The sequence below is a fragment of the Drosophila navojoa genome, chromosome X, assembly GCF_054131105.1.
Source record: "Drosophila navojoa isolate 15081-1374.11 chromosome X, UAZ_NAV_1.0, whole genome shotgun sequence".
In the NCBI taxonomy this organism is placed as follows: domain Eukaryota; kingdom Metazoa; phylum Arthropoda; class Insecta; order Diptera; family Drosophilidae; genus Drosophila; species Drosophila navojoa.
This window is the reverse complement of record NC_142895.1, coordinates 30767544-30780239: the sequence shown is the minus strand read 5'-3', so window position 1 is coordinate 30780239 and position 12696 is coordinate 30767544. Positions and strand designations below refer to the sequence as shown.

At 37.7% G+C, this 12696-nt stretch overlaps 3 protein-coding genes across 5 annotated transcripts in view; 1 reads left to right on the top strand and 2 right to left on the bottom strand.

Annotated features, from left to right (window-relative positions):
* Nucleotides 1–6519, top strand: part of U2af50 (U2 small nuclear riboprotein auxiliary factor 50) — a 169515-nt gene extending 162996 nt beyond the window's left edge. Inside the window, exons 2-6 of the mRNA XM_089264666.1 lie at nucleotides 2381–2423; nucleotides 4072–4635; nucleotides 4700–4788; nucleotides 5760–5882; nucleotides 5943–6519. Of these exons, the coding sequence (XP_089120792.1) occupies nucleotides 2411–2423; nucleotides 4072–4635; nucleotides 4700–4788; nucleotides 5760–5882; nucleotides 5943–6404 (1251 nt within the window). The 5' untranslated portion in view covers nucleotides 2381–2410 and the 3' untranslated portion in view covers nucleotides 6405–6519. The remainder of the gene's footprint in view (nucleotides 1–2380; nucleotides 2424–4071; nucleotides 4636–4699; nucleotides 4789–5759; nucleotides 5883–5942) is intronic.
* On the bottom strand, nucleotides 176–2158 carry PIG-Q (phosphatidylinositol glycan anchor biosynthesis class Q). 3 transcript variants are annotated; one of them, XM_018107206.3, is made up of 8 exons: nucleotides 1468–2158; nucleotides 1299–1407; nucleotides 1107–1242; nucleotides 901–1045; nucleotides 764–840; nucleotides 587–702; nucleotides 422–536; nucleotides 176–307 (listed from the first exon to the last, which is right to left on the bottom strand). In XM_018107206.3, the coding sequence occupies exons 1-8, from the start codon at nucleotides 2082–2084 to the stop codon at nucleotides 210–212; spliced, it is 1413 nt and encodes a 470-aa protein (XP_017962695.1). In that variant the 5' UTR covers nucleotides 2085–2158; the 3' UTR covers nucleotides 176–209. The 3 variants fall into 3 exon arrangements, with proteins under 3 accessions (XP_017962695.1, XP_089120783.1, XP_089120784.1); XM_089264657.1 differs by having other exon boundaries at nucleotides 292–307; nucleotides 422–529; nucleotides 1468–2156; XM_089264658.1 differs by lacking the exons at nucleotides 176–307; nucleotides 587–702 and having other exon boundaries at nucleotides 422–557; nucleotides 1468–2157.
* Nucleotides 6520–8236: 1717 nt separating the features above from the next.
* sl (small wing phospholipase C gamma 1) lies at nucleotides 8237–12696 on the bottom strand. The gene is made up of 4 exons (XM_018107184.3): nucleotides 11125–12696; nucleotides 10570–11056; nucleotides 9522–10378; nucleotides 8237–9413 (listed from the first exon to the last, which is right to left on the bottom strand). Exons 1-4 carry the CDS (start codon nucleotides 12403–12405, stop codon nucleotides 8343–8345), a joined length of 3696 nt encoding a protein of 1231 aa, XP_017962673.1. The 5' UTR covers nucleotides 12406–12696; the 3' UTR covers nucleotides 8237–8342.

Genomic DNA, 12696 nt, shown 5'->3' with positions numbered 1-12696 from the left:
TGGAACGAAAACGTTCTATACCATCAGGGTTGCCTTTTCATGTATCGATATATGCTAGCGATGTGAGACGCCAGGATGTTATCGATCTTAAAATGACTAGTCAGCGATTTTTTGCTTAAAAAAAGCTTGTGTGATTTAACAACACAGATAACCTGCCGAGTCTCAAGCACTGCAAATTAACATTACATAGAACTTTTTTTTTTTTTAATTTAAACTTGAAGTTTATATACAAAAATTATTATTTTAGAATTTCGATAAGTAAAAAATAATTGTTTTTGAAGTGGGATGTCCAGCACTCTTAGGCAATCTATATATATATATATATATATATATAAAAAAACATGAATATTCAGATAAATACTATCACTGACCAAACTGTTGTTGGGCAGTGATACTATATATTAATATTAGCTGGGCTTACCAAAATCATAAAATCCCCTTCTCATATACTTAAGGTAAACTTCGACCGGCAAATTCAAAAGCTTGCGACGAAACCCCTCTAGTATTATCAAAGTTGCGCAGGTCAGGACTTTTAACTACGATAATGCATTATAGAGCAATAAATATGAATAAATGAAACACTTACGGTTGCAAATACAACATAGTAGACAAGAGTAGTTGGAAAAAGAAAGAGTATTGCAGAAAAGAATATAGTTGCCAGATATAGCTGGCGATTCATATAGTTGTGTGCTTCAATTCTATCTAAAGGAAATTAATATAATATTTATACTTAAGTCTTTTCATCCATTTTTAATTTTCTTACTTCTCAAGATGTTATAACGATTGCCTCGTACCACTTGCCATAATACTGTGAGTCCCTTAACTTCTACATTATTTAAACTGTAGGAAGAGATCAGGTATGTGAATCTAATCTGAAATAATAATAAACTTCGCTCTTACACTTTGGTATACACATAAAAACAATGAGCATGTAATCCAACAATTGATATTAGATCCGCAAGCAGCGCAATTTGATACGTAAACCCTAGACATCCAAAAGCTCCAATTGCAAGAAACACCTGACGTACAATTGGTTCAATTAAATCTGAAATGTAATTTTAAAGTAATTGATAAGAGCCTCAATTCTGTGTGCACCTAGAGATTACCCAAAAAGGTTGACCACAATTCAATGTGATATTTAAAGCAATCAAGGAAAAAATTGTTAAGATGTATGTTGAGCTTTAGGCCAATGGGGCTACCCTCCAAAACTTTCAATAAGCTATATAGCTGTTGTATGATAATCTGTAAATAATAAATTGCTTAAAAACATAATACATTTAATTGAAATACAAACTTACATGGGAGATTTGTATTAGAAAATCACCTGGATGTGAGACAAGTGTAAACAATATCAACATCAGTATGATACCCAATGCACGATCTATCGTGATATTTGTCAGCCTAGAACTTATTATAAACAAAAAGTTGAGAAATGTGGGTTAAATAAATATATTATAGACATCTTACCCTGTTGCGTATATAGATTGCCATTCCTTATAGTGCTTATATGTGACTGTATGGGTTATAATGCTATTTACAAATGCGTTTTCAACAATATGCTTAAATAATTGCATGGGAATGTTTGCTAACAAATATAATGACTGATTGCTATAAAACCAGATATCTTTTGATTTTCGTACTGGATCTGGCGTGGGTTGCACCAGCTGGGCTAACGTATAGAAATCGCATTCGTCATTAACATGACTTTTCCTTGTCCAATGGGCTTGCTCTTTAATTACAAGACTAAGTAGCGTTTTTTTACCATAAAGAATCAATTTGATTTGATTGAGGCGGTCAGGTATAATGGCAGTAAACATAAGCGCAATGTTTGGCGAATCGTTTGTGTAGGTGAAGCATATGCTCATGTCATGCGAACGACAATAATTCCTATCTTCGTAGGAGTCGTTACATAAAATTGATCCCAGGAAACGCATTTTATGTGTGTGCAACTCGAACTTATTGCTGTCTGCCTCAATGACGTAGTAGACGATGACATTGTCTTCGCTAATGTGCAACTGACCGTATAAATGACAAGAACTTTTTTGATAAAAGTATTCCGTAGGTAAGAATATTTTTATACTCATTGTTTTTAATTATATTACCGGTATTAACTGAACTGAAAATACAAAAGAAAATGATTAAGGTATTATTTATGTATATTTCGATAGCGGTTAACATCGAGTCGTATCGATATATTTTGAGATGGGATGCCTATGCATCTCTGATCTGTGTTTGTGTTTCAGTTCACCATTTCATATTCTTCATTTCTCACGTGTTCTGTTTTATATCGTTTCGCAGATATTTATTGACATACACATTCGCATTTTAAAGGGATACATATTTTGTCGGCTTTTGTTTTATAGTTAAAATTTTTTTTTTCGTGTAAAAAGATTTTTGTGCAAATATTGTAATGGGATATGATGGTAAGTTGCAATTTTGTGACGTGATGCCCATGGTTTAATCAGATGTACATATGTATACTCCAATGTGCTTAAGTTCAGGCTTCGGCTAATTTACAGATGAATGCATATACATACATACGTATATATACGTATACATAGGTATAGGTTTACATAAATAGAATAGGCAACTGTATTAATGCTTGCCAATTTAGATTGCCCATGTGTATTTACTATAACATTAGAAACTGTTTATTTGGAAGTGATCAAATTATACTCACATTAATCGTTTGGCATTCTCACCGGCCGACATATTGGGCGCTATACACATATGTACATATTTACATACACATGCATGTTTTTATGTATGCATAGGTGATAGATTTTCGTTTTTGTTATCCTCGCTTTTGATTACATTTTGCGAGAAGCAGTCAACATGCGACATATTGCATACTTTTTTCCCACCAAAATAATCGCGTTGCATATGACAATGGGACAATTTTCACTATGCGTATATAGTAAATATAAACTTGTACTGGTTAGTGCGTGTGGGTCAGGAGAGGATGTGTACATGGATTGATATAAGTAATTACGAGTGAATACCCTTTTCGTACTATTTAATTTAACTTATGCCTTTCATAGCATTAATTTAAAAACTATAAGTGCACGGATTAAAGTTTGTATACATATTTGTGCGAACGTGTACAGTACCTTCAAGAACTAAGCGTCATAAAAAAGAGACTCATAAATATATACATATAATATAATATAATACAAGCATAAAAAAAGATTTGCAAATACAATGGAATCCGTTCATAACGACTCTGCTTAAAGCGTTCAACCGGCTATGTCGAAAATTCGATGTGTCGGTCCCCATACAAACTTACATAGTATATGAAAAAGCCTCCCTTAGTACGTTTCCTCTTTTAATGACAAACAGCTTATCCCGACGATTTTTTTCATATTTTTCAGTCATTCACCGGTTATTACGGCGTGCCAAAAAAAAAAAAAAAAAAAAAAAAAAAAAAAAAAATACAGCGAATTAATAACAAACCATTTAAGCTTAAAAAGACGCTGTTAGAAATGTAGATCAGTGATCAGTACCCTTGCTTGCTGCGTAGCAGCGACACAAATGCTACTAAGACAGACAGAGACAGAGAGAGAGAGAGAGAGAGAGAGAGAGAGAGAGAGAGAGAGAGAGAGGCAGAGAGGATGAGAGAGAGAAGAGAGATGAGAGAGATGGCGAGACGAAGAGGAGAGAGAGAGACGAGAGAGAGAGAGAGAGAGAGAGAGAGAGAGAGAGAGAGAGAGAGAGAGAGAGAGAGAGAGAGAGAGAGAGAGAGAGAGAGAGAGAGAGAGAGATAAACTGCTGACGTCACACAAATGTTTTTATACCATGTTTTTGAAACAAATTTATAAAACTTATTTGTTTTGATTAAAAAGCTATTTTGTTTTGTGCTAAAACCTCTTACGAACATGGCAACCGTAAAATAAAGAAAACCCCCTTATTTTGCTCCTGCTGAATTAAGCGTCCTCCGGTATAGCGACGTAAAATCCTGGGTCCTTTAGGCGTCCTTATAACTGGATTCCACTGTACATATATTAAAAATTTATACATATATATAAATAATAAAAATCTTTTTTTTTTTTATTATGCGCTTTACTTGAATAGATCGTGATCGTGATCGTGATAGGCGCCGCCATCGTTCCCGCTCTCGTGACCGGCACCGTGATCGTTCTAGGGACCGGCGCCACCATCGGAACTCGCGTCGCAAGCCATCATTGTATTGGGATGTGCCACCGCCTGGATTCGAGCATATAACACCTATGCAGTACAAAGCGATGCAGGCGTCGGGTCAAATCCCGGCAAGCGTAGTTCCAGATACGCCGCAAACAGCTGTTCCCGTGGTGGGGTCAACTATAACTCGGCAGGCGCGTCGCTTGTATGTGGGCAACATTCCGTTCGGTGTTACCGAAGAGGAAATGATGGAGTTTTTCAATCAACAAATGCATTTAGTTGGTTTAGCACAAGCCGCCGGCAGTCCAGTGCTGGCATGTCAAATTAATTTGGACAAGAACTTCGCTTTTCTAGAGTTCAGATCTATAGACGAGACCACCCAGGCGATGGCCTTTGATGGCATCAATTTGAAAGGACAAGACCTCAAAATAAGGCGCCCACATGATTATCAACCAATGCCCGGCATTACAGATACGCCGGCAGTAAAGCCCGCTGTTGGTAAGTAATATATAATGAAATCGTTAAATAAATTTTACAAATAATATCACTAATTATCTAATAGTGTCAAGTGGAGTCATTTCAACAGTGGTACCCGATTCACCCCACAAAATATTTATAGGTGGTCTGCCCAATTATTTAAATGATGAACAGGTAAGTGCTGTACATATAAAGTTGAAATCATTAAAAGCCAATACTGAAATATATATATATATATATATATATATATATATATATATATATATATATCTTGGGAATTTTTATCAACAAATGGTAGGCAAATATATTTCAGAAGAGGCCCCAGCAATGAAAATAACTAGCTGCTTCTACAATGTCACATAAATATTTTAGTTACAAATTCAAGTTGGGTTCTGAAGTGTGCTTTTAGAAATATTCCAGATAAAAACCAGTAAGAAGGTTCTAGTTGAGACAGCTCGAGTAGGAGATACCCTGAACTCTCCAAGCTGATATTTTAATAATTCTGCACTTCTCTGCGCACATACATACACTTGCATCCACACGCACGCATCATGAGCAGGCGCTCTGCTAACTGGGCAACATTATGAGAATTTACTTGATGAATAATTTCTCTTGTAATAAGACTATCTTCATGAAACTTTCAGAATGTAATCATAAGGTTATAATGTGCGTACATTCCAGATTTTTTAGTACTTGACTCTTTTCGCACTCATCAATTGTATATACACAGTAAATCTGAAATCGGAAAATTATCGAACAAATATGATGAACTCGTACTGCAAAATTTAAAGTCTCTAGCTCTTATAACTTTTGAGATCTAGGCGCTCATACGGACGGACGGAGAAGCCTATATCGACTCAGCTCATCGCTCTGATCAAGAATATGTATATTTTATGGGGTCTCATACTTTTCAAAAAAACGTTATACCCTGCTGTCTCATTTATATCTCTTTCACTCTCTCCCTCTTTTCTTCTATTCCCATACATATACACAATATTCCTTACCATTTCTTGGGATCTGTTGAACTTAATCAGCATTTTAAGTTGATTAGAAGTTAACAGTATAAAACTATTTCTTCTTATATTATAAGTAAAAACTTTCGTAGCTTCAATTGGCTTCACAATAAACGATTTACTGTATTGCAGGTGAAAGAATTATTGCTATCATTTGGTAAGCTAAGAGCCTTTAACCTTGTTAAGGACGCAGCCACGGGTTTAAGTAAAGGTTATGCCTTTTGTGAATACGTTGATCTAAGCATTACTGATCAGGTGAGCTAAGCTGATACATTTTGATAACGTCATTACTAACCGATAAATATACCTCTAAAGTCAATTGCTGGATTAAATGGTATGCAGCTAGGAGATAAGAAACTGATCGTTCAACGTGCCAGCGTGGGTGCCAAAAATGCTCAGAATGCTGCTAATACAACCCAGTCGGTGATGTTGCAAGTGCCGGGCTTGTCGACGGTAGTGACGTCCGGTCCACCCACTGAAGTTCTTTGCTTATTGAATATGGTCACTCCTGATGAGTTGCGCGATGAAGAGGAGTATGAGGACATACTAGAGGATATTAAGGAGGAATGTACGAAATATGGAGTCGTTCGCAGCGTTGAAATACCGCGTCCGATTGAAGGCGTAGAAGTTCCTGGTTGCGGCAAAGTGTTTGTCGAATTTAACTCGGTACTCGATTGTCAAAAAGCTCAACAGGCGCTGACTGGCCGGAAGTTCAGCGATCGCGTTGTTGTTACATCATACTTTGATCCAGACAAATATCATAGGCGTGAATTTTAGATCAAGTTTTACGTATTTCACACATTCAATTTGTCCAATAAAAGCAAATAGTAAACACAAGCAACAAAAAATGAGAGATCATATAATAAAATACCAATTCATGAATTTTATCCAACATACCATCCCTTTTCGTCCTCTCTACAGTAGAATGGGTTATCTGAGCAGTGAAAGTCAAACAATATTATCACCTACGCCTTAAAATCTTTATTTGGTATTGACAAATAAAAAGAACAGTACATAATATACATACATAACATGTTTATAACAGCAAAAATTTTATATTAACATACAATTTCTAGCTCGTATTCAGATACATAATATATGAAAATAACTCAAAACTTAAACAAGAAAGCTCTAGTCGAAACATATATGTTGAATAATTTAATTTACAATCTTAATGGAACTTTCAAAGCGTTATAATATTCAAATGTATGTACATTCCAAAGCACAAGTCTCTAGTACTTGAAATATGTCTTACAAAAATCGAAATTGTATAAATGCATCTTAATGTATATTTAAAATTTGGAGGCTATAGCTTGAAAGATGTAGGAGATATAATTTTATAACAGATTTTCGATGTTTTTTTATCGATAACTAAATAACCTGATGAGCTGTCGATTTTTAGTGATAAACTCGATATGCGCCTTATATATACGGACATTTAAAACAAAATGTAAATTATCTAGCTCCTATATCTTCTCGACGCGCTTAAACATGCGGACAGACAGACAGACGGACAGGGCCAAATCGACTCAACTCGTCGCCCTGATCAAAAATACTTTGTGGGGTCTGGCACGCCTCCTTCTGCCTGAAACATGGGTTCAGGGTATACAAATTTAATAATAACTACATTAATAAATGCTGTGAATCTGAAAACATCTCAGATATGCAATTCGCTCGACAGTACTGCTGTTGACTAACAACTGCGGCTGCTTTATGCACTTTAATTCGTTTATATTTGGGTTTTTACGATAATCCTACGATGTTATATATATATATATATATATATTTATATATATGTGTGTGTAGCTTTTTGTGGAAGCCTAAGGCAATCTTAAAATGATTTTCAATTTGCTAGGTGTGGATAACAATTTCATGGGAAGACATTGGATATATTTTCTAAATTTTTACGCACAATCTATTTGGTATTGTACTCCATAAACATGACATTGGCTTTCTTGTACGCAAATAGATATAGTAATACATATGTTGAAGTCAATTAATATGTTTCTTGTATGTATTTCTTATGGCTAATACCTTTTTCAACTTAACAAATCGATAGATGAATGCTTTCATGCAGAGTTAATGCATTTTAATTAACGTATAAAGAATACGACAAAATATATATGAGCCTTTGGCATTACTCAAATGTACTTCTCCTTTGCTAATGTAACTGATTTCAATGATCGATTGAAACTTAAGAAAATTGTTGTGTTGCGTTTGTAAGTTTGAAGTCACTATATTTGTTATTATGAAAATAATCAGTATCTTTATAGAATATGACATACATATGTTTCAATGTAATAACTTGAGCTTCACAAATGAGATTCTCCATAATTTATCGATCAATACTATCAGTTCAGGTATTTGTAAGTTCACGCATTTAGGTCACTTTTGCGAAGAAAAACGAAAAATAAAATATTTTAATTCTACATTGTTTCCAAGTTGTGTAAGATTGAAGTCATGAATTCTTCCTAGCTGCGTTTCATGAAATCAAATATCTATCACAAACCGTTCATGGCATAAACGTTTTAGAAAGGAATGCGAGCGCAAACATGTCGTATATGAATAATGAATAGATGCGTAAAATACATATACGGTTTGCTAACATCTAGATAGATATGCATTTGTATGCAGTGTATCTGCTGATATGTGTTTCAATCTTCACAATCTGTATTGTACATACGAATTCTCGTGGAGGTGGGGAATGTGATTGTATTAAGTAGATGCTCGAGTTTTAATTTCTATATTGACTAAAAGCGAAGACAGCTCCAACTCTTCGCTGAACTTGTTGCGTAGGATCACGCTACGATAGCCTTGTCGCACACAGTCCAAAGGATAACAAGCCTGAGCTATGAAATGTGTTTCGGCAAACATATCCTCATCCTGCACTTCGAAGCGCAGCAACGCAAACTGTGGATTGTGCACTGTAAACTTGAAGGATTCATTCCAGATGGGATTGAAGCCATTCTCATTAACTTTGCTGCGATATTTAACGCCACTGTCAAAAGGTGCGCCAACGACTTCCACTACAATTTGCGGATTATTCGACTTGCCACCACGGAATAGATGACGAGCTGCGATGATGCGTATGCTGACATTCGTTTCAATGAGACCGTCCGATAGAGGATTATTGGGGTTGAAGGTTTCAGACTTCATGAATGCTGGCTTCAATATATAACCGCATTGACCATTATTTCGAAATTTAGCCTGATTGAGCTGCATGGCCTTGTCGCCAGTTTGATAATTCAGTGCAATCATTTGGGAGCCAATGTTCCAAAATGGCACCGGGTTGAAGTTGGATGAGTCCAAGCGCTGACCCTTTGGATAGACGCGACTGATTTGATTGCGATGATACGCCAAAAATAGCGGCATATTTTGTTGGATAAACTGCTTTTCGGCCTTTGTTTCAGGAAAGCTAGACATCTCTTGGAATATCCACGAATGATCCCGAAATGGTACACTACGAAAATAGATAATTAAATCGGACATCTCCTTGGCTACGCGTGCAGTGCGCTCCTTTTTACGGCGTTCAGTGGCCAATTGACTAGCAATCAGTGCCGCATCCTGTATAGCTTTGATCCACTCATACGCTGTTTCCTGATTATCGAATCCAATTATAAACGGATTTTGCATCGTTGGCGTTTGAATTTGCAGCTTTATTATAATGCCAGGCTCATTCGACTCGAAGAGAGACGCCACTGCACCGTAAATCTCAATTGAATCAGTGCGTCCATCATTGCCTTCGTCGTTCACCGAGTTGTAATCTTCAGTGGCAGAATCAATGACCTTTACAAGCAAAACAGTAGTCTGATTATTTGTCTGCCTGGCAAGGAGGTACGGTGCTCCATATATTAATATTTCAAGTAATGCATAAGATAATGCATAACAACTCACCTTGACATAGTTAGCCGGCAGATGTTGCTGGATCATGCCCCCGTAATCACCTTTCCACCACATGGAGTTGTTTCTTTGCACATTGGTTATGATCGCGTGCTTTGGAAACGAGAGCTCGTCTGGCTTGTCGGCTTTATAGCTATATAGGGCCTTACATGTGACATACTCCTCCAGATTGGAGCCCATGTAGTTGGAGGCGCCAGAGGTATCGTTATTGCTTTGGTCGCCCTGCGACTGGGCATTCTCCAATAGGGCTTGTCGCAGCAGTTCCTGAGAGACAGGATGTACGAGCTTCACATTGCGATATAATGGATTCCTCATATAATAATGAATTAGGGATACCAGAGACTCGAACTGCATCGTATCAATGGCATACAGCCGGCCCTCCTGAATGATTCGACAGTGTTTGATTTTGCGATTTATCGTAAAGGATATGACAAACGCATTGACGCTCTGAACCGATGGCCGCACCAGAAACGAACCAATGTCCAGTTTAATCAGTCCCATCTCAGCCTGCTCCTTTGTAGTATTTGGATGAAACCACTCCTGGCTCTCGTGCTTCTTTGGCTGTGGCACCGGCTCCTTGAGAATAATCGAAAACTCCGAGCTGCGCAGCATATTCTTGCGATAGTACACGATTAACGAGTACAGCGAATCAAACACGAAATTCTCTACCAGATAGTACTTAATGGAGCCATTCTCGTGTTTCAGTTTAATACGACAATGATTGGGACGATTGCGACGCCAGAATGAGAGACTGTAATCCCCAACAAACGTGGCCGATTCGCGCACTAAAAAGGTTCCATCGCCCAGATGTTTATATGTTTCCAACAGTTGATCAGCTTCTTGTCTGCCACCTTATCGAATGAAACAAACAGCATACATATACTGCAAATATTATATAACAGACCTTTGCAAGCTATAGTTAAGAAAGAATGCAAGTAATGCAAGTAATGCAAGAAAGAGCCGGAAAACTACAAAAAGCATCAATCGATTTACCTTATCATCATTCATATATTAATATTATTAAAATAATGTTTAGCCTTACCTTCCAATTTGCCGTGAAACCAGTTTTCGCCAAAATGCAGTTCATCATTGGCCGAAGTATCCTTTTGCTTTTGTTGTACATTGTTATTTAAGGAACAGGACGACAGCCCAAAATCATCATCTTCGGAATTGCCGTTTCGACAATCATTGATTTCCGATGTGTATATGAGCTCCTGCTGGGTGAGGACAAACTGAAAAAGATTCCAGGACTTATCGACTGGGTCTTTAAAATATAACAGCCCCTTTTTTAGGATTTTTTGCATATTCTCATTGTCATCCGTCGCACCACCCAGCGAAGATCGATGGCTGAAGGAGGCGATCGTTCCGTTACTAACACCAACTGCAGGTAAATTAATGGAACTAACATTTTCATCAAATTGAGGGAGCTTCTTGTGCTTTAAAATTATTTTGCGACGCAGCTGATTGGGTGACGGCAAATGGAGCTCGTTCCGGTCGCAGGGCTGTGTGAGCAACATATCCCCAAAGACCTAAACAGTAATTTTATTTACATATCAATTGTGGTATGAAATACAAATGGGGCATCCGATAATCATACCTCTATCAAGGCATGTGCCATATTCCGTTGTTGTTCCAAGGAACAGTTCTGTTCAATGGATAGAATAACGGGATACTCTGACGTTGCGAACGCGTGATCTTTGATGGTCTTGATGACATCCATGAACTTTATCTTTGAGGTCATTGTATGACCATGGAATATATTTGGCAAATTATCAGGACCGTTCCAACAATCCAGCTCGATACAGCGACAGCCCATGCGCAAGGCACGGGCATACGCCTCACATGAAGATTCACTTGAGAACTGATCGCCGGTTAGGTAGGTATTGTGTGACGAGGCTATCCAGTAAGAGGAGAGGGGTTGATTCATATCCATGAAGACTGTGTCGTATCTGCTGTCCCACAGATCATTCTGTTTGGAGAAGAGATAGTCGACAAACTCTGAGATGGTTAAGTATGGCTCCTGTACATCGCGCTCCACATCCTGAACAAAATCGCGCATAAAGCTCGATATACTATTCAGTTCAGAAGCACTATAATCGTGTTGTTCAGTTTCCAGAAATCGTTTGAACTCCATAGGCCGGACGACTTTTTTGTCCTCCGAGTAGGTGAGCTCCGTACCGCCAAATATGGTAGCATACGAGACGGGCAGCAAGAGCTTCTGATATAGACGCGAGAAATCATCGAATTTCAAATCGTGCTTTCGTCGTATGTCGTCGGTAAAGCATTCCATGAATTTGCTAGTGCTCATTTTACAGCTAACGCTGCTCAAGAATGTTTTAAAATCCTTGATAGTCACTTGGGCAGTCTGGTCAGATTTGGCCAGGTGTGAGTTGACATTTTCGAATGAATAATATTCCCGTCGCAGCCATCGATCGATTTGCAGGGGATACGGCGAATTAACGGTATCCTTAACCATATAACGCAGTCCCCGTACCCAGTTGTCGGCCTCAACTTCTGAGAGTGCCACCACCGAGAAACTCTTCAGTTTGAAACTATTTCCATGCATGATCACAAAGCATTTGCTACTCTCGAAACGCTGACAGTCGTCAGCATGCAGTCGGAACTCTTTGGAGTTCTTGCCAACGCGTATTTCCCGTATCTCCCGCAACTGGATCGTGCCCTCGTATTCCGTGCGCGTGTGTGCTGCGACAGTGGACCATAACAGCTGACGAGTCTCCCTTATAAGCATTAAGTGTCGACGATCGGGGCGTCGTTGTTTTCCATAGAGTTTTGTTACAATTGTGCCGCGTTCGAGCATGCAGATCGTTTGTTCCATTTCCCCTAACAGAGGCGTATTCATTGCACTAAAGCAACTCATTGTATTGCTTTTTTTTATGTATACTGTTTTAACAAAATGAAGAAAACATGCATACAACTTAATTTCTTTTCGCAATATGTTGCAATTATGTATGTTAAGTATTTATGTTTGCGGTGGCCCTTTAGTGCTTAAAGAGCATTGAACGTGTTGCCCGATGATTCATTGACAATTTATTGATTCGTTTCGGTAGGTAATCGGTTAATGGAATCTTGTTTTGTTGGATACAATTGCACTTGTTGAATGCTGTTTCTTTATAAGATTTATTGCTTATACTGCAAAAATATCGATATT